Source organism: Lithobates pipiens, unplaced genomic scaffold (genome assembly GCF_037356315.1).
Source record: "Lithobates pipiens isolate NorthernLeopardFrog02 unplaced genomic scaffold, aLitPip1_a1.2 Scaffold_28, whole genome shotgun sequence".
Classification (NCBI taxonomy): Eukaryota; Metazoa; Chordata; class Amphibia; order Anura; family Ranidae; genus Lithobates; species Lithobates pipiens.
The window spans coordinates 146,923,054-146,945,445 of NW_027507789.1; the positions used below are offsets into that span (position 1 = coordinate 146,923,054).

The window sequence follows — 22,392 nt, forward strand, 5'->3', positions numbered from 1 at the left end:
ACTACCACCGACTTCTTTAGGTTTAACAGCCACCAAAATTCTTGCAGTGTCTGTATGGTGATCGCCACATCCTCCTCTAATTCTGAGGTGGAAGATGCTCTCAGGAAAAGATTGTCTAGATATCCCATGATCGCGATCCCACGTTGCAGCAGTAACGCCAAAACTGGAGCCAATACCTTGGTAAAGACTCTGGGGGCTGATCCCAAACCAAAAGGTAGAGCCACAAACTGGTACTGGGCTTCCCTGACTGCAAACCATAGAAACTTTTGATGCCGGAGGCATATGGGTATGTGCAGGTACGCATCCTGAATGTCCAAAGAACCCAGGGAGTCTCCTTTATGGAGTGCAGTGACTACTGAGTGAACTGATTCCATTCTGAACCTCTGCACTTTCACAAAGTGAGTGAGGGCTTTTAGATCCAAGATTGGACGTACCCCTTCCTTCTAGGGAACTACAAACAGGTTTGAGTAGAACCCCTAGAAATGTTCAGATTCCGGAACAGGTACAATCACCCCGCGATTCAGCAGATCCCTTACTGCCCCCAAGAGGGCCTCCAGGCGAGCCGAGAGAAACGGGTATGCTGGAGGGGAACAATCTGTTTTGCGGCCAAGAGAGAAACTATTTTATAGCCATAGGAAATCAGATCGCAGACCCATTGGTCGGACAGTCGAGAGGAACACCGGGTGTCAAACTCCCAAAGGCGACCCCCCACCCAAGTCATGGGTGGGGGCAAACCTTCAAGCGGTAGCACTTTTGTTCGCAGGCTTGTTAGGCTTGCGGCTCCAGTTTCTGTCCTTCCGTGGTTGTCCTGTCGGGCTGGGGATTTTTAGCCAAAGCTACGGGCAGACGAAAAAAACGTTTATGAGCGGAAAAAGAGGGCCCTTGCCTACGACGTGGCTCCTTAGCCTTCCTGGCCTGTGGGAGTAGAGTACTCTTACCCCCCTGTGGCATTCTTAATAATGTCATCCAAGGAGGCTCCAAAGAGCCGTTCGCCAAGGAAGGGAAGATCTGTCAGGGCTTTTTTAGATGCCTGGTCAGCAGGCCAGCATTTCAACCAAATCAGGCGCCTCAGCACCACTGCTGATACTGAAGCCCTGGATAACAGAGGGAGAGTATCCAGGGCCGCGTCACAAACGTACTTCAGGCCTTGCACTAATTGGTCTGCTAATTCCACACAGACAGGAGAAGCCTGTTCTCCCAATTCATGGTGCAAAAGTTTTGCCCACTCAGTTAGTGCGGATGCCAGTACTGGTCGCATGGCTGACCCCAAAACCGTAAACAGGGAACGAGCCACTGCCTCGGCCTTCCTGTCCGTGGGATCCTTAAATGCAGGAGTCCCCTCTACCAGGATTCTGGTTTACTTTGTTTAACCTGAAAACTGTGATAGGTGCTCCAACAAGCACTTTGTTGCGCACAGACTCAGACGGGGACTCATCCTCACTGTCTGAACGGTCCTGGACAGTGTCATCTAACACGACAGAGCAGGGTCACCAGCCTCAGCGGGGCCAGAGGCTGCTTTTTAGCACCTTTGCGCCCACGCACCGCCTCCATCTTGGTAACAAACCAATTGAGGAGCGCCGATAAGGTGTCCAAGGGCCCTGCGCAGTCAGCAGGCAAACCAGCTGCAATTGCCTGGATTTCGGGGGAAGAAACAGTTTCTGAAGCCATGCTGACCCTACCCTGTATGTCACCCGAAGGGGACTTAGGACAGTGACAGTACCACCCTCCTTACTGCTGCAGGCTGAGGGGCACTTTCCTGCAGGACTCACCACCCTGAGGGGTTCTGCACTATCCAGCAGGCAGTGCCTCTAGTCTCTGTTGGCTCCCAGGTGCAGAGGAATCAGCTCTGTGTCAGTGGAAGCAACTGCTAATGGTGCTGAAACCGCTCTGTAGTATGCTCAGGCTCAAAGAAAATGGCCACCCAGTCTAAGAACATAAGACACAGGGTAAATGTCCGTCAGAGCACAGGAGCACATGCTGCAGCTAGAGAACACTGAAAAAACATGTTCAGGCTTCCAGAAAATGGCCACCGGCGTGCAGTATAAGGACAAATCACAGGGAAAATGGCCACCAAAGCCCAGAAGAGCTAAGATGGTCGCTGTATGCAAGCCATGAGGGACAGAGAGGAACAATGGCGGTGAGCACAGCACTGTACAGGACACAAGCACAGTCGCACAGGCACCTTCCAGGGACATGAAAAACAGGACCCAGGAGACACAGCCAGCCCGCGCAGCCCGCGCAACCCCCCCCCCCCCCGTGAGAACCCCCCAGAGAGGCCCTGCCCAGGCACACATATACCGTACTGCAGCTTCCCCCACAGGGAGGGGGGAGGGAGAAAGGGACAGGGAGAGAAGAGAGGGAGGTGAGGGACACCCAAATCGACCTCCCAGGGAATGCCCAGCTACTCAGCCCCACCGAGGCAGGGAGAGCTGTACTTAGCAGTCCTGAAGAGCTGGGAGAAATTCCATTAAAGACCCACTCGCTGATCAGTACTGGGTGGCTGCTGGCCCGGCACACTGTGGCGCAGACATCAGTAGCCCAGTCATGTGTGTGCCCCGGAGCATAAAAGCTAACGACCACCTCTGGAGCCTGAGGTTTTCGTCGTGGCCGACCCAACGCAGAGCTCTGGCCTGCACACGCCCAATGGCCGGACTGGAGAGACTACAAGGATAAGGGTATCCAGCCTGTCACTCAGCCGGCTGTTGATAGCAGATCACAGGATCCATCATCTTGCGCAAAAAAACATGCTTCTGCAGAAAAAAAAAAAAAAAACACGGGCCGATGGGCCCGTCAGGGTTCCTAGGTCCTTCTCCTTCACTAGGCAAAATAAAACTGATGACTGAATGGCAGGCTGGAAGGTTGTTACCTAAGGGACCGCCCCCTGGGCGGAACTGGAAAGTTATGTGCGTTACATAACATGTAATGCCTAGTATTCTCCTAAAGGTGGGCGTAACAACCCAATGGCTAAGAGAAGCTGTGTCAGTCGGTGAATATAAGAGAAAAGGATTTTACGGTGAGCACAAAAATCGCATTCTTCCAGTACAACCACTGACTTCTAAAAATAATAATTGCGATAACAAATAGCTTGGAGAACTGAGCTAATTCGCTGTTAGGCCTTAGATGAGAGAGGTGGTGAGTGAAAGAAAAAGCTTACCATGAAGAAAGAAAAAGCTTACCATGAAACCTCACAACATATTTCTTTGAGCTTACCAGCTTTTTTCATCTCTATGGTGCCATTATACAAATATAGCCCTTCTCAGTGAACAATGCCCTTTCAGAATACAAGGAAATGCTGTTTATTTTGGTCCTTGGAAAAATATTAAAAAACTGAGCTCTGAATGAGATGAATAGGAGTGCAGTACATTCAATAATAAACATTGTATCTGTCTGATAAGGTGTTTGAGTGTAATAATTAATAATTGATAAGCTTCCCGTGCTATTCTGCGTCTAGGAAGTAAAGTGTAGCTGCTTGTATGCTGCTGTGTGCCCAACTGTTGGCCCAAATGCCCTGCTCTGTGCCCCATGCCCCGATGTCTGCTCCATGCCCTGCTCCGTGCCTCCATGACCTGATGTGTGCCCCATGTGTTCCATGAGCTGTATCCCCCATGATGTGCCCTACTGTGTGTCCTGTGGTGTGCTCCATGTGTCTTGTGTGCCCCCTGCCCCACTGTGTGTCCAGTTCCCTTCTGTGTGCCTTGTGATGTGTCCTGAGCCCTACTGTATGCCCCATGATGTGCCCTGTACCCTGTGTGCCATGTGATGTACCCTACTGTGTGCCCCATAAAGTGCCCTCTTGCTCCACATAATATCCCCTGCTGTGCCCCATGTGCCCTCTTGCCCCCATGCAATATGCCTTGCTGTGCCTCATAATGTATCCTCTTGCCCCCCATGTAATATGCCCTGCTATGCCCCATAATATGACGTCATCCTTCCTAATGTGCTCTGCAGTGACCCTTAATGTGCCCTCATGCAATATACTCTGCTGTACCCCATAATGTGCCATCCTGCACCATGTAATGTTCTCTGGTGTGCCCCATAAAGTGCTCTGCCGAGCCCCATAATGTGCCCCTCTGCCTCCTATAATGTTCCCTGCTGCCCCCCCCAATGTAATGTGTCCTACTGTGCCCTGGTGTGCCCCATTATGTGCCCTGCTGCTCCGCATGTAGTGTCCCCTCCTGAGCCCCTGTGCTCTGACCGTCTGGCTTCTATATTTTGCCATGCTTCCCCCATGCTCTGTCCTGCTGCCCCCCCCCCATGTACTGTGCTTGCTTGACCTCCCATGCTCTGACCTGCTGCCCCCTGTGCACTGTTTATCTCAAGTTTGTCCCAAAATTGAGGCATCAATGTAGTGCAAGCTGGTGGGTGGGGGTTTGTGTGGGTGTGGCTTGCGTGTAAACAGGACACAGGGGGCCCCATGAGTTGTGAGTCTGTCCCTAACAGGAACGCTACCAAAGTGTGTCTCGTAACATACTTCATGAAAAGGATTTTACAGCAAGTCAAAAATGTTCTTAATCGAAATTATGGGACACAGGAGAAGTAGTCATGTTCACAGGAATATCCAAAAGCAGTCTAATTAAAGATTGGGCAACACTGCAAATGAAAGACAACAGACCCATAAAAACGAACAGGTTATCACAGTGGGTTCGGAAAATTACAGAGCTGACTCAGGAACCTTTCAACTCAAGCCAGCATCAGCCTAGCAAAACTTAAAAAACATATGGTGCTGAAAAGACCAAGAGACGCTATCCGAGTGTGTGTTATGAAGGGAAAAGAAGGAACTTTGTCCCTGAGAGAATAGGCTTAAATTATAAATTGTTGAATCCACCTGTTAAGGATATGCTGGCCATGGCGCAGCGGCTGCCCAAAGGCAGACACAAATGTGCATGCACGATCCTGCAGGTGTCCATTGTGCCAGGCACAGAAATGTGCAATGGCGCACGAGAATTTGTGCACACACGCCAATAACATTGGTGCCCATATGCCATAAGTAAGTGCAGCATGTTCACTAATACTTTGCTGTCTGATCTGCAACTGTATCTGTGTTCCTGAAACTTGATCCTGCCGATTCCTGTATTTGACCCGGCTTGCCTCTAACTCAGTTACAGCTCTCTTATCCTGACCTTGGCCTGTATCTGGACTTTTGCCTATCTGCCTGGACTAACGTTGCTGATCTCTGCCTGTACCTTGACCATTCTTTGCCTGCCATCGATACCTTCATCTGACCATCTGTTGCCAACCCGGGTCGACTGACCATGCATCTAGTGTCTCCTCTGTCCTGTATACTCCTGCCAGTCTCCAACTACCTGCTGCCACCAGCCCAGAGATTGCTGATCTACCAACATCTGCTGTCTGTCAGGCACCTTTACACCACCGTGCTCTCAAGGCCACTGTTACAACATCGGTGGTCCCTGAGCCGAGGTTGTTTGAGAGGCCTTCCTCTGCACGTCAGGCTCAGCCATCAGGTACGTGACACCACCTAGCAATGGTGGAACAGTAAGCAGATTACCCAATATGAGATCCTTCAGGAATGAGAGTCAGACTGTGTTAAAGAGGAGCTCAGTCTCCTTTGTTAAAACATTTAAAGTGAGCAGCTACAAAAACTGTAGCTGCTGACTTCATTGTAGGTCTTGTCTATCTCAACCTGGGTTTGATTCTTTAGCTGACAAAAGGGGCCTCCTGCCATAAATGCATAGAGTCATTTAGTGGATAATAAATAACCACTCTCCTGTTCCATGTTTCAGCACTGGGCTCAGCCTTGCCATTTTCATTCTCTGTCTTTCTCTCCCCGGCATCCTTTCTATGGGAACCTGGCTGTGACAGCTTGCAGCTTCACAGCCAGGTGTCTACTACGCACGCAGAGCGGCTGGTCCGGCAGTCTTCTGGGACCTGTCATGTGTCCTAAAAGACTGTGGGAGGGGAGAACTTCACTGGACGGTCGGAGTGAAAGTGGGAGCAGGTACCTTTTGGGTGGAGCTTTGCTTTGAGGAGCCTGTAAGATGTTTGGGAGCAGGACAGACAGATGGTAGGACAGTGTCCTGATTAAGATGGGAGGAAAAGAAAACACCATTGAAAGAAAAGATTACATTGCAGTTGAGAGGTCCAGCATTTAAAGAATAATCAAATCATGCTAAATTCAATAAAGTTGATCAGGAGCTGAGCATCCGACGACGACCAAGTCCCTTGAATCAGGTATCCAGGACTCCTCAGCTCAACAGGTTGGGGTATACATTGTGAGAACCTTCCACCTCAGTGAGAGGAAGGATTTCCACAACTATAGTGCTGGACTTTTGAATCAATAAGACAGGGCGAGCCTGATTTTTCTGGTTAGGCATGTGCGATGGTCAAGGGAAAGAACCCACTTTGTCGAAATGGTGATTTGTAACAGTCAGGAGTGAAACTGGCCAAAGAAACTGCTTTGAAAGATGCCACCATTAGGCCCAGAAGCCTCATCTAAAAGTGGAAGGCTGCGTGGCTTCTGGATTGTAAAGTCTGAACATGAGAATGGAGAGTATGTTCTTTGTCGTGCAGACTTTTCCCCGTAAAAGTTGGTTGTCTAGCTATCACACTATGGGGACACCTGAAAGCAAAGCAGAGAGAACAGGGGCTAGCACTTTGGTGAAGGTGATGGGTGAAATACCAAACAGAAGGAAAACAAGCTGGTAATGCTGTGTGCCAACAGCAGATGGTCATATGTAAGTAGGCTTCCTTGATGTCTGACCAGAAGGTCTCCCTGGATGGAGGGAAGAAATGGAGGGAAGAAATGACTGGAAATAACTGACCTTGGAAATATAATGCAGAAGTTTTATACCTGAAGGAAGGTGTTTAGGACCTTCAGTTCCATTATAGGGTTGGATGCTCCCTTTCATCTTGGGAACTGTAAACGGGTTTAAAAATAAACATTAGAACTGTTTTTTTTTCCCCAGAACAATGGAATTGACCACATGAAGCGGAGGAGAGAAAGAGGTAAACAATCCAGCCTGTAGCCTATGGATACCATGTTCTGGACTCAAATGTCTTCAAAAGCTCAGAACCAGATGGTTGCAAAGAACAGCAGACTCCTCCCACTTTGAAAAGTGGGGACAACCCTTTACGAGAAGAACTTGTTTTTGGAACTGAAGGTTTTGCCTTTGAGCCCTAGCATAAACAAACGGGACTTCTTTTTCGGGTCTGTCAACACAATAGAGCAAGGCTGCAATGTAAGAGCTCCAGATGCTGGAGCACAGAAGCATCCGTCAGGATATAACCAGGATACTTAGACATGTCCTTGAACCAGACAGCTAAAGTACTTGTACACCAAGTAAGCAATCATGGCTGAACTATTCCCCCATAAACTCACACATAATAGCAGAGAACTCATCTGTAGATAAGCAAGATGAGGTTGTCGCCCGTAAAGAGGTTAAAGAGGCCCCTGAAGAGGGTAGTGGCTCATGCAGGGACAGAGGTCTAAGCTATTGGTCTCAGAAAACTTAGGGGGTGCATTGCAAACTAGCCCCTTGACCCAGAATGGTTAGCAAGGTTGCAAGCCCTGAATGGCTTATGATCCGCCATAATATTACTGCAAGTGAGGGATTCCCACAAGCAATCACGATACACTGGAAGGGATAATGCGGTCTGAGACTAGTCACTTAGAAAGAGCAGGGAGCCCAATCATGTTCTGAAGGATCAGAGTGCTTAAGTTACTACAAGTTGGTGGTAGAGAGTGAGCCAATCTTTAAGTGTGGTCCAAAATGGAACACACATATGTAGTATGAATCTCCAGTCTGTACAGCCTCAGTAACTGCAACCAGACAGTGAGCCTGGAAAAGGCATCAAATTCAAATGCGTCACAGTGCTAAAACACAAAAAAGTATTGAAGCACCTCCCAACCTGGCAACAAAAGAGTATCAGAGCTGGTACTCCTAAAATCTAACCCTTTGGGAACTCAAATCAATAATCCAGGCTCACAGAAAGGCCAAAGCCTTGATTTAGCACAGCAATGGATTTTAGCCTTCTGTGGCCCCCACCAGATCAGATAGGAAGGAGATGAGCCACATTCAGCAGTCTTTACCCTCCCAGTGGACACATGCTCCAAGGAGTCTTTCACTTCCTGTCATAGAAACACAAAAAGGAAGAAAGATAAAGTATTCTTCAAACTAGAGGAAAACGCCCCTTAGACAGTTACAGAAAGAAGCTTCTTTACTGGCATATTTAACATTTACCAACATCTCTGATTTCAAGGACAGATCTAATATTCTGGATTTCTCATCTTTCTATACAGAACTGGAGAAAATAGTCACTAGGACAAATATTAAGGCTGAATCTTCCCAGCAGTTTACAACGTCCTCATGTATTCAAAACTATGGAAGGTTTGGCCTTACATACAGTATATTTTAACCATTAATTATGTCCCAAGTAATTAAGTAACACTAAATCAAATAGCAGCACAAAATAGGTTGTCCTTGATTATAAAGGTAAAAGCAGACATTTTGTGGTAGCTGTTTTTAGGTAGATGTATTACTATTAAAAGTTTAAAATGGAGCATATGTTCACTTTAAGTTGAAGCAATTAATCATTAGCTGTAGTTTTTTTCACCTACTTGGAGGAATGAATTCTTCCAGCTCTTTGCTCTGTGTAAAAAAAAAGAAAGGAAGATGAGAATTCCTTGGGCTGAAGCACAGCTGTGTGAACTTGCTATTTAGCGATGATGTCAATAGTAATTTTTGCATGCTTGTATTAGTCAATAGACAGCTAAATAAATAAAAAAAGTCCCAAAATAGTCCAAGTAGTCCAAATCCAATTACCATATGTGCTAATGTCCCAATGCTTGCCATATAATCAGGGCAAAATATTATAAATGTTAACAGTTACAACTGGATTGGCTGTTAACACCAGTCAAAACAATCATAAGCCTCGACAGGACCACAAGTAAAATTTGAGACTCGCCAGGATGACAAGCCTTAACCACTAAAAGGAAAAAAATAGGTGAAACAAGGCTGTAGATTGGGATAATTGGAGCACAAGTTCCAAAACTTGAGTTTTACAAATCTAGTAGCAGAGATGTTCTAGTCTTCCATGCATCTCTCTGACAAATATAATGTAAATAATGAAAGAGCTAGACTAGGGATACTCGTGAAATTAGTTTTGTTTAAAATGTATAACTTAAAATAACATGCGAGTTTGGAAACCAAGCAGACCCAAAAATTTTCTGCTGCATTCAGGTGACTCTCCTGGCTTCCAATCCTCTGAGAACTTAAATTAACCAATGAAAACATTTGTGGTTTTCTTGTTGCTCTAAAGTCTTAAAATTAATTTTCCAAAATTAATAATTGCATTTTTTTTTTTTACTGGGCCCTTTTAAAAAGACTGTACACAAGATTTAGTATTTCTTGTGTACAGAGATGTTCGCTGCAGGTTGCCAGTCTGAATGATTCCATCGGTTCTTGAGGTTTGACCCTTCCCATCTACAATCTGTATAATTATCTTCTCCACCATGGTGACTTGTGTTAAGGACAGGTTTATAAATGTTCTCGTTTTAGCCAAAACATCAGCTCCTGGCTCTTAATCCCGATGTCGGTGAAGGCCGGTGTCCCCACTGACATCAGGAGTGGTTACAGCTCATATGAACACTATTGTCAGATCTGTAATCACATTCTGGCTCCATTCACAAAAATGAAAGCCTTGGGCACATCATAAACTGTACATTTGTAGGCTTGTGAATACATTCTCCAGGGGACTTTTGAACTATCCCTATGTTTCTGCTATAGCTAGCATGGAGTTAATGTATGCAGTAGATCGGCATTTAGGTCACAGAGGTAGGATATCAGGCCGGCTGTTGAAGGGGAGGTTCTTCCTGAAACATTTTACCGCTTCTTCTGATGTCACTTCTGGGGGTTCCATTTTTATTTTTTTCTAATTGTAAAGACATTTTTTATTTTAATATATTCCCTGCATTAAGGTAAAAAATGTCCCAGTGTTTGTATCACCCCTGCGACCCCCCCCCCCCCCCCCCCAAATATTTTCTCAGTCCTCACTCAATCCAGCACTATGCTGTAGCAGCTCTCTCACTGTTTACACATAACAGAGAGGCGGCAGTGGGAGCCATTGGCTCCTGCTGCCATCAATCAAATCAGGTTAGCAAAGGGGGAGCCAACATACACACAGCCCAGCTCGGGAGCCCCCATAGGAAGTGGCTTCCTATAATGGTGTATTGAGGAGGAGACAAGATTGCTGGTGGGGGACCCCAGAAGAGGGGGATCGGGGCTGCTCTATGCAAAAATCACTGCACAGGGCAGGTTAGTATAACATGTTTATTATTTTGAAAAAATTAAGCTCAACAACTCCTTTAAAGCAATCTACCAAATAAAAAACGAATACGCCTTTACTAAAGAGTTGTAGATAAAATATCTAACTTGTTGAAAAGGGTTAAAAGGGAAGTATGGCCAAAGCTTCTCTTGTGGGTCACAGCAGGGCAGTTGCGCTTGCCCTTCTGTGACCCAGAAAGACATGGCAGAGCTACTACAGGCTTTAGAAGGATCCCAGACATATTGTCAGGATCCACCCATGAGCCCGAATAACAGCTGGCCTTGCCTCTCAGTGCAAAGCTGAAATCCAGAACCAACTGTTCCATCCCCTCCTCAAGCCCTGCACTCCAGTGAGTGCTGGTGGGCTGAGTCAAGGAGCGGTGACTGACGGTCACCATTCTCCCATCTGAGAAGACAGAAAACTGAGCAATCACCAGTCAAGGGATTGCTCAATTCTTGAGTCAATGTGAGACAGTTGCAGCATCAGATCGGGGCTGCAGCATAGAGATGAGAATGAATGTTTGTTTTTTGATATCCCAATTTGTTCTTTTATAGCCTCTGAATGAGGGAAAGAAATGGTAAGAATGTGGATATCATAGGATACAGCAGGGTTGATTTACTAAAACTGGAGTGTGCAAAATCTGAAGCTGAAGTTAGAAGCCGATTACCATTCACAGCTGCACCAGATTTTACACTCTCCACTTTTAGTAAAGCAACCCAAGTAGGGAGACAATCAATATTTCGCTATTTCAAAGCAAGGGGAAAAAGACAAAAGTCACTAAGCACCAAAAACAGCAGAGAGAATATTTATTTTTATTGCTTCTGATATTTCTCATTGACAGAGAACCGGAGAACCATAACATCAATCCCATTCAAGCCTAGTTCATTGAATTTTATTAAAAGTCCTCTATATATCATAGTGGGGTTAAAGCTTGTTTGGCTGTACTTCTTTTCATAATTCTCTTTGGCATATTTTCTCTAGCATAATAATTCTTCTGCTATACAATTGGGGTTGGAGGATAGAAGCACAGGGGCAGGGGACACAGGCATCTGACACTCTCAAACGTGCCGTATACTAAAGAGACTAATGGAGGCTGCAGTGGTAGAACAGAGGAAATGTAGGAGGCACAGGTCCCTGGAGAAGCGAGTCTCTTCAACTCACAAGCAATACAACTAAAGAGGACACCGTAATGTGCCCACTTGTACCGTTATTAACGTGTGTCTGGGACACGCCCACTAGATCATGGGTGCGTGCACTCTTCTCACTGGGATTTTAACTTCTCAATGTTTTTATTGAACTTCTGCTACCCTTACCATACCACAAACCACTGTTATTGGATACCGAGTCAACTTCACACCCCTCACCTTCCTTAGATTCATCTGTTTCTGAAAGAAACTGTTCCATTTCTTCTTACGTATGTCAGATGAATCCTCCTGTCCTCCATCAGAATCATCATCCTCATCACATCTAGAAATGAGTAACAAGGATTAACAAACACATTAAAGGGCAAACATTAACGATGCAGAAAAACAGCGCAGCAATAAATCACCAGACTTTGCCAATCTGCCAAACTAGTATAGATATTAACCAATAAATTTTTCTTACCTTTCAAACCCATACCCCTTCCTGCCCCCTTCATAAAGATCTGTGTTATAGCCAAATGGTCCAGGTCGAGCTGCAGGTTGCTCAATGCAGGTTCTGCTTCTACCTAGGAGCAAGGTCTGTAACTGTTCAGTCTGTTTCTTCACCAGCTGAGGGTTTTTACAACAATCACAGCACTTGTTACATTGAGGCTTTATGTCACCAAAATATGATGCAATGGCAGCATGGCGGCACCTGAAAAAGTAACAATAAGTCAGATTTAATGACCAGAACATAAGGAACAATACATACTGTAACTTCTCAGACTTCTTGAAAAGGCTGATTTTAACATCTAGGATCCTTTTCTATGCGCCTGCAAAGTGTCTACTCCAAAAAGAGCAAGAACTCTAGGTATACCCAATGTATGCAAGTGCTGTCCTACCTTTACCTCCTATCTTGCTGACATTTTAATAGACAGGAAGTGCTAGGAACCCTGTGAGATTTTATCCAGGTCTATATTGCAGTATTTTCCCTACTTCTGGGGAAACTGTTGTCAGGAGGAAAGGAAGTCAGGGAAAATCTCCTTCATCAAGCCTCGCATAGCAGAAAAATCTGACAGGGCTTCTAATCCTTCAACGCTCTATCCATAAGTTTTTGGCTTTACATATATTTTAAAGAGAATTTGTGGCCAGATGCATTTGCATGTTCTCAACAAGCAATTGATCTTTAACATTCACAGCAGAAGCTGTGAAGAGTTTTTATTTCTGATCAGCTAAGCTCAGCCCACTACCCCCGCAAAAGTGACTAAGCAGCCGTCCAGCCTCCTAATCTGTGCTATAAACACAAAGCATGGACACTGGGAGGAGGGTGCAGGATGGGATATGCTGCTAAAAGAAAAAAAAAAAGACCTTGGAGGATGAACTGCTCCACAGTACCTGCGGCTAATATTTAGTAGACACCACTATGCACCACAACGTTGAAACCAAAGAACACCAATGAATACAAATCTGTTACGAAATACAAAATAAAAAAAACTTGCGCTGTCACCCAACGAAGTGTATAAACACTGAAATTAGGGATATAAAATATAGGGGGCACTAGTGATTAACTGTGATTTCCCACCAATACAATATTAACATATAAACCTATGTATACAAATGAATATAAAAATAAATAACATTAATAAATATAGCAATAACAATTCATAACTCCTGTGGTGCAAAACAGTGACGAAACGCATAGAGGCAGAGCTTCCGTCACATCACTTCAGGCCATGCAACTTCAGGTAATTGTATAAGTGTGAACACCCTCTTATAATTTTGGAACCCCAAATAAAGTTCCACTGTTCTAGTAGGTCTTTCCTGACATTTTATTAGTCGCATCCTACGGCAAATGCCATGGTCCACAGAGAGCTTCCAAAGAATCAGAGGGATCTTATTGTTAAAAGGCATCAGTGAGGAGAAGGGTACAAAAGGATTACCAAGGCATTATATATACCATGGAACACAGGGAAGACAGTCCTCATCAAGTGGAGAAAATATGGCACAACGGTGACATTACCAAAAACTGGAAGTCCCTCCAAAATTTATGAAAAGTTGAGAAGAAAACTGGTCAGTAGGCTGCCAAGAGGTATACAGAAACATTAAAGGAGCTGCAGGAATATCTGGCAAGTACTGGCTGTGTGGTACATGTGACAACAATCTCCCGTATTCTTTATATGTCTGGGCTATGGGGTAGAGTGGCAAGACAGAAGCCTTTTCTTACGAAGAAAAACATCCAAGCCCAGCTAAAATTTGCAAAAACACATGTGAAGTCTCCCAAAAGCATGTGGGAAAATGTGTTAGGGCTGGTCAGACTGGTGCGATGCCAGATAGCGCATGTGATTCACACCGCATTGCTGTGTAGATCATATGCAATGTCTATGCGCAGCAAATTCAGCCAAACTACATGGCCGAATTCACATCGCATTCGGAACAAACTTGTGCAGCACCCTTTTTTTTCATCCACCCCAGAATTGGATCGCATGGGTGTTCACAGTTTCCACTGGGATCTGCAAACCGATCTGGGGGGGTTGTTAACTTTGTATTGACACCCATAGCAGTTTGCAGAGGGCAGTGTGAACTGCCTGCAAGTCAGGTGTGATGCAGGAACCCACACTAGATTTGCAGGGTTTCCTGCATTGCACCAGTGTGAACCAGGCCTTATGGCCTGATGAAACCAAGGTTGAACTTTGACAATAATTTCAAAAGATTTTTTGGCTCAAATACAACACTGCACATCACCAAAAGAACACCATACCCACGTAAAGCATGGTGGGGGCTGTTTTCCGTCAGCTGGAACAGGGGCCTTAGTCAAGGTAGAGGGAATTTATAAAGAGTTCCAAATACCAGTCAATATTGGCAAAACCTTCAGGCTCCTGCTAAAAAGCTGAACATGAAGAGGAACTTCATCTTTAAGCACAACAACCACCCAAAGCATACACCCAAATCAACAAAGGCTTCACCAAAAGAAGATTAAAGTTTTGGAATGTCTCAGCCAGAGCCCAGACCTGAATCTGGTTGAAAACCTATGGGGTGATCTGAAGAGGGCTGTGCACAGGAGATGCCATCGCAATCTGACAGATTTGGAGTGTTTTTGCAAAGAAGAGCGGGCAAATATTGCCAAGTCAAGATGTGCCATTCTGATAGACTCATACCCAAAAAAACTGAGTGCTGTGATAAAATAAAAAGGTGCTTCAACAAAGTATTTGTGTAAGGGTGTGCACAACCATATTATTTTATTTTTATTTTTACTTCCCTCCACCTAAATGATTTTATTTTGTTATTCAATTGAGTTGTACAGTTTATGGGTCACATTAAAAGGTGGAAAAATGAAATGATTTATCTGTCTCATTTTTTTACATCGCAGAAACCTGACATTGTAACAGGGGTGTGTAGACTTTTTATATCCACTGTACATAATTAAATTGCATTTCTTTTTATGGCATTATAATAGTTTGTAGATTGTTATGGTGTTTGGGAATGTAAGTGTCTCCGTTCATTTGTAGCTGCCCTCCCCTTGCACATTCCTAAAATGTGCTGGCCAAATATTTGCCACTAAGCTGTGTGGAACACTTACACGGTCTGACACAAGACGGTTAACTAATAAGAATTCCATACTGAGAGAACAACTCCTGCAGAGGGAGTTAATGAATGATGAATCCAGCACAATCCAGACAACACTTGACTTGATTTCAGCAATTTTTATTTAGCCTTTACTACTCCAAAACTACCACTTTTCTGTAGTGTACCGCTCCTTGAACAATGCTTCTCTGGGACCTATGCTGCTCTGCAATTCTACTATTTTATATTATTGCTACGCCGTAGTGTATGTCATACAGGAGAATCGCTGCTCATACTTGCTGGCTTGTTTTTTCTTTTGTTCGTTATTTTGTTTTCCCTTTTTTTTTTTTTTTCTATGCTGCTCTGCCTGCCAATAAAGTGAGACACACAAAGAATTCCTCTTAGCACCAAGTAGCTGTGGCAAGCACTGAGCCATTACTAGATGCTGGATTATCGTGGAGGCCAGAGATTGTCCTCCGGAAACCATTCCTGTTGAAGTAATGAAGGTGGCCAGGTAACCTCTTCAACATATCTGACAATGCTTGGCTTTGTGATTAGGGAAGACCCACCAGGATTTGCTCTAGTACCACAAGCCCCTTCTTCCCAGTCAACGACCCAGATTATTCAGCCATTGGAAGCTTCTATTACCAGCTCCTTAGCCCAGTGTTTCATAACCTTCTTTTACAGTCAAGATACTTTCTTTAAAATGATGCACAATCTTGAGGCACTCCATTCTAATACGTAAAAAATTAAACTAAGACCAGCCATATATGGAGCAAATTTCTTTCCTGCAACCATGGGTTGCAAGAAAGAAATTTGCTCCATTCTCCCATCAACACAGACAGTGCTAAAGCAGGAATCCTATCTGCTGGGTATCGTCTTCTCCCAGCGGGGGGGGGGGGGGGGGGGGGGACTGTCCCTGCCAGAAGAAAGTGATTACTGCTAGCAACTATAGCAGCAACTTCACTTCTTATGACTGAACGGCACTCCATGATTTATACTTATATAGCATGCAGGGATACCAAAAAAACAGAAGGTAATATTTGAAAAGCATTACAGATGAACACAGTTATCTTCACTGGATTTAAGTACTAAGATTTTTTTTTTAAACTGACTACATAATTTTATTTTCGCACTTTCACACTTGGGCGTTTTACAGGTGTTTTAGTGCTACAAATAGCACCTGTAAAAGCGCCTCTCATGCCACCCCAGCGTGAAAGCCTGAGTGCTTTCACACTGGGGCGGTGTGCTTGCAGGATGGGAAAAAAAAAAGTAATCTTTGGGGCGGTGCGGTGTATATACTGCTCCTCCACCGCCCCTTCCCATTGAAATGAATGGGCACAGCACCGCTTTTCCAGCGCTAGCAACCCTTTCCTTGGCTGCAAGCAGGGTTCAAAAGCGCTCCACTATCAGCTGAATAGCGCCGTTATAACAGCAGTAAAGCACCTCTTTACCGGTAATGCCTGCAACACTCCAGTGTGAAAGGGGTCTTAAGTAGACCTTAAAGGAGAAGTCCAACCAAAGCTCGTTTGGCTGTAATTCTTCTGTGCATCACAGGAGTGCAGTTTGTTTTCAGCAGACGTCGGGTTCATGCTCGGGCATCATCATGACCATAGAGTCGGGATCCGCCCAGACCCCTGGACCGACACCCAGCTCAGCCTCTCAGCTGAGAGCCTGAGCGGGGCCCCTCCCGCCACTCCACAGCCCAGAGCTCTAGTGAACGAGGGAGGCAGAGCAGAGAGTTGTGACTGACAATCACCAGCTCTCTGCTCTGGGAACTGTGGGAACCGAGCGATCGGCGTTTTTTGATCGCTCAGTTCTCAGTGAAGAGGCGATGGAGGACAGATGCATCAAATTGATGCTGCATCCACCTAGGTAAGTGTGATTCTAAAAAACAAAACAAAAAAAAACATACTTATCTTTTAAGTCAAAAAGTGAAGCTATGCTATGTTATAAGAAACATCTATAAATATTAAAGTGTCTTGACTTTTTCCCTGAAAAGACTGTAACATGCTTCCTGGTATGGGAGTGTGCCTAGGCACTCCTGTGCCCACAGCTGTGTATCAACAGTATAAAATATTAGGCATTGTGTACACTCTTGTGTACAGAGTTCAGTTCCTCCAAGGAAAATATTGGTACCTTAGTAGATATTAATACCTGCTGATCATGGCAATCACACTGATGCCAAAAGGAGAAATATAGCTTTCAGACTGATGTTCTAGTCAATTTATAGTCTAGTTCTAGTTTATTATTATGCTTAGCCGTTTAGCAGTGGGCTGCTACATCTTGTTAAAAGCCTCAGGTTAATTGTTTGAGGTACTGTGATACAGCAGTTCACGAACGCTTCTGTTCACAAACAACTCGGTTTCCGAACAGAAGAGTTCACAAAAATTTGCTTCGGTACGCAAACTCTGCTTCAGTTCGCGAATACGAGCCACAGCCATCTTCCCTGCTCGGACACGTTCATATTGAGAAGAGCAGTGCAAAATGAGAGTCTAAGGAGAACCTGTCCACTGAGATTTCTGCCCCAACTAACATGAGGGTGGGCTCACTTGATTGGGAATCATGGAAAAAAACAGTCCATATGAATTCTACAACTTTATCATGCCCTCAGATGAACTTTTCCTGGATGCACAGTGCTGTTTTCTGGCCCCTAGATTAGTTATTTAAATTAAATTGGGGTTTGGGATTTTTTCAAAACAAGGATTAAAGAGGAGCTATAGGTATTTTTAGTTTTTAGATGTACACATGAAAGAGGTCAGCTTAGTGCAGTGGTTCTCAATCTGGGGGTCGAAAGATGATTTGCCAGGGCTCACCGAAACTTGGGCTGTCCCTGGAGCCTGTTGCTGCCTAGCTGGGCTGTTCCTGGAGCCCACGGGCGACCACTCAGCCTCTTCGCAGCCGCCCATTCAGTTCATGGCATGGCTGGAGGGCAGAGACTAGCGGTCAGCTGACTGGTGAGGAAGTACGAGTCACCGCTGCTCAGGCCCCGACTCACCGCCAGCACTGCCGCTCAGGCCCCAACTCCCTGCCAGCACTGTCGCTCATCCCCCAACTCCCGCCAGGACTGCCGCTCATCCCCCAACTCCGTGCCAGGACTGCCGCTCATCCCCCAACTCCCCACCACTCAGGGCCCAACTCCCCGCCAGCGCTGCCACTCAGTGCCCCAACTCACCACCAGCGCTGCCACTCAAACCCCCAAATCCCCACCAACACTGCCACTCAAACCTCCAAATCCCCGCCAGCACTGCCATACATCCCCCAACTCCCCACCAGCACTGCCACTCATCCTATTTCCCCCCCACCAAGGAGTAAGAGGAGGAATAAAAATAGAGTACATGGAAGGGAGAGGAAAAGAGGGGGCGGAACAAAGAAAAAAGGGAGAGAAAGAATAAGAGAAAGAACAAGAAAGACAGCTAGAGAGGGATGGGGGAAAAAAACAAGAAATTAGGATAGAGGGGGATAAAAGGGAAAGAAAGAAGAACAAAGAAAGAGTGGTAATTGGGGGGGTGCTGCTTCACACAGAAGGTTTTTTTTTTTTATCTTAAAGGGGTTGTAACCCCTCGTTTTTTTAAATAACAAACATGTCATACTTGCCTCCACTGTGCAGTTTGTTTTGCACAGAGTGGCCCCAATTCTTGACTTCTGGATTCCCCGGCGGCGCTGGTAGCTCCTACCCGCATTGAAGAAGGTTCTCCTAACTAGACAGGGCTGCCCCCTGTCCCCGGCACTGTTTATCCTGGCCTTGGAGCCGCTGGCGGCGGCGATCAGGGCCAATAGCGATATCTCGGGAATTCCTTACGCGGGCACTCAATACAAAGTGAACCTATTTGCGGACGACGCCCTCTTGACCATTTCAAACCCGCTCATCTCCCTGCCCAACCTGCAACTTGTATTAGATCAATTTTCAGCCTTCTCAGGTCTTCAAATTAACCCCTCCAAAACCACAGCGCTGAATATTAACCTCCCTCTGGAACTGGTACAGCGACTTCAGGACCATTTTCGTTGGGCATCTCACTCGATTGACTATTTAGGTGTCAAATTGACTCCAGCTTACTCCTCCCTATTCTCTGCCAATTATTATCCCCTGTTACGCATGGTGTCCACCCTTATGCAAGCCTGGCAATTTCCCTCACTCTCCTGGGTAGGGAGGATCTCGGCGGCAAAGATGACGATACTTCCCAAAGTCCTTTATTATTTTTGCACTCTGCCTGTCCGGGTACCCGCTTTTTTCCTTCGACTCCTGCAGAATAGGATCCTCCAATTTATATGGGCGCGCAAACGCCCTAGGGTGCCTAGAGCGACCCTTTATACCCACAGGCTCCGGGGAGGCCTGGGGGTCCCCAATATCTCTAAATACTACGTAGCAGCCCAGATCTCCCCATTGACCATGCTTCATGCAACCACGGATGTTCCTCTGTGGGTGCTCCTAGAGGTACCTGGTTCTGACCAGTGTTCACTACAGGCACTCCTCTGGCTCCCCAGGAATCTACGCCCTCCCTCTCTAAGCCCCATGCTGCTTCATGGTCTGCAGGTGTGGGACTCAGTTCGATCGGTTAACAATTTGATGTCCCCCTTTCTACCCCTACTCCCCATCACCCATAACCCTCTTTTCCTTCCCGGTCATGTGGAGCCCCAGGCATTCTCCTGGTGGTCTTCGCATGGCTACCCACAAGTCCAAAATTTTCCATCTTCACGTTCATTCCCCTCCTGGGAGAGTATTAGGGAAGTGCAGGGGGCGCCGGTCACGGAGCATTATCACTTTATCCAATAAAAGCACTGGATTGTAGCATTGCGCCGCACGTCCACCTATCCCTTCCAAAAAACTTTTTTTGAACATACATGCCATCACTCCCCAGGGTCTCCGGGCCTCATCTCGGCCATTTATGCCTCCCTGAATGGTCGCCCGCCATCGGCACCCCTCTCTTATATGACTCAATGGGAAAAAGACCCAGTAGACCCAGAGGATTGGAACAGAGCCTGGCACACGGTCGCCAAATGCTCGTTCAACACAAATACCTTAGAGGCCGCATATAAAGTAATGTTCCGATGGTATTGGGTACCTGCCCGCACGGCTCGGGCATTCCCTGGGAGTACTGACAGATGCTTCCGCAACTGTGGTCAGCGAGGTGATGTCATGCACACATGGTGGGCTTGCCCAAGGTTGGTGGGGTTCTGGTCTAGGATCTTTGGTTTACTGCAGACACTCTTTCATCTAACGATTCGAAGGGACGCTAGGCTAGCTCTCCTACATTGCCCGGTTCCTGGCCTGCGTGGCCCTCAACAGAAGCTGGCTACCTATCTGTTTATAGCGGCCAAGCGGACCATTGCCCAAGCCTGGAAGTCACAACGGGTAGATTTTCAAGGGGTTAAGACACGCATGACTGCTATGTTACTTCAAGAAGGTATGTCCAGTATTGTTCATGATTCTCATGCTAAATTTCCAAGGATCTGGGAGCCGTGGATCTCTTATGAGTTCCCCACGCTCCAGGCGGCATGCCTGGGCGTGGTCTGAATTAACCTGGCGGGGCGTCCGAGCCCGAGCTTTCCCCCCTTCCTTTCCCCCCCCCCTTTTTTTCCTCCCTACCCTTCTTTCTTCTGTTCCGTATCTCTCTTCTCTCTCATTAGTAATCTCTCCCATTGCTAATTAAAAACTGCTTCCTCCCATGGACGGGGGTGGCAGGAACAGGGCTTACTTGCAGAACATGATTAAGGAACGAGTTGTTTGACACTGAATCAGTCTAGATCCCACCTTTTGCTCATCTCCCTTCCTTATCCTGAGTTTATTAGAAATATATTGTGATGGTTAGCCCTTTGGATTTATATTCATGATTAGTGGCCCCTGCGAGGGCTCACAAGGAGTTGATTGTACTCTTTTGTTTATTACTGTTTATTCAAAAATTCACAATAAACATATTGAAACAGAAGAAGGTTCTCCTAAGGTGGACACCCGTGCAGGCACGCAGAGTCCTGCTTCTGTGTACATTTACATAGAATGCAGGACTGGACCCCGCCCCCCGTAATACATAATCCCATATAAACAAAAAAACAAAATATATGGGAAAATTTGCCTTGGTTCGTGACCAGAAACGTTTCACAAATGAAAGGGGTTGTAAATCCTTGTATACAGGATGCATTAAGGTGAAAAAACACCTGGCAGTGACCGGCCTCCCAGCCCCCTGTTTTACTTACCTGAGCCCCACATTTCTCATTTCTGTCGCCGGAGATGCGCTCTGCCTCTATCCATGGAGTCCCGGCTCTTGATTGGATAGATTGAAAGCAGGGCAGCCATTGGTTCCTGCTACTGTCAATCAAATCCAAATGACGCGAGCGCTAGGGGGCGGGGCCGAGTCCTGCATTCATGTCTATGGATGCAAATGCTAGATTCAGGAGCATGCCCCCAAGGTAACCCCCTCGAGAGAGCGCTTCTCCTAGGGGATTATCTGATGTGGGGAAACCCAGAAGAGCAGGTTCGGGGCCACTCTGTGCAAAACGAGCTGCACAGTAACACTGTATTATGTTGTGCCAATTTATACTACCAAGCAATGAAGAGGTTTACACAGTTGGGCCAACCTTTTCATGAAACAAAAGTATTTTTCAGCATTATTGGAACAAAACCAAAAGTAAAGACAAAGTACATAGACAACAAAGCTCTGGATAAGATTCCTAGTGATAGGCAGATTGTTGTTAGCTGCAGTTAACAAGCAAAAACTAACAGGCATAATAGCAAGGTTAAACTAATTCATGTAGAATTCAAGAATCAGTCAGTCCAACCCAAGGATAATCTGAGCTTTGCTCGCTGAGGCCAGCCACAGATTAACCACTTCAATACTGGGCACTTAAACACCTTCCTGCCCAGACCAATTTTGCGCTTTCAGCGCTGTCGCACTTTGAATGACAATTGCGCGGTCATGCTACACTGTACCCAAATGAAATTTTTATCATTTTTTTCCCACAAATAGAGCTTTCTTTTGGTGGTATTTGATCACCTCTACGGTTTTTATTTTTTGCGCTACAAATAAAAAAATACAGAAAATTTGGAAAAAAAAATGTTTTTTTTTGTTTCAGTTTCAAAACTTTGTAAAGAAGTACGTTTTCTCCTTCACTGATGGGCACTGATGGGCTACACTGATGGGCACTGATAAAGGCGGCACTGATGGGCACCAATGATGTGGCACCAATGAAGTGGCACTGATATGTGGCACTGATAGGCGGCACTGATAGGCGGCACTGATAGGCGGCACGGATGGGCGACACGGATGGACACTGATAGGTGGCACAAATTGGCACTGATAGCTGGCACGGATTGGCATGGATGGGTGGCACGGATTGGCGGCACAGATGGGCATGGATAGGCGGCACAGGTGGGCACTGATAGGCAGCACAGGTGGGCACTGATAGGCAGCATTGGTGTTATACTGTACTAATG

At 45.9% G+C, this 22,392-nt stretch overlaps 1 protein-coding gene across 1 annotated transcript in view; it reads right to left on the reverse strand.

Annotated features, from left to right (window-relative positions):
- The window catches only part of RECQL5 (RecQ like helicase 5), a 185,053-nt gene that overhangs the window by 56,515 nt on the left and 106,146 nt on the right, over nt 1-22,392 (reverse strand). The window contains exons 11-13 of the mRNA XM_077459673.1: nt 11,887-12,117; nt 11,646-11,748; nt 8,576-8,606 (exon numbers count right to left, since the gene is read on the reverse strand). Of these exons, the coding sequence (XP_077315799.1) occupies nt 8,576-8,606; nt 11,646-11,748; nt 11,887-12,117 (365 nt within the window). The remainder of the gene's footprint in view (nt 1-8,575; nt 8,607-11,645; nt 11,749-11,886; nt 12,118-22,392) is intronic.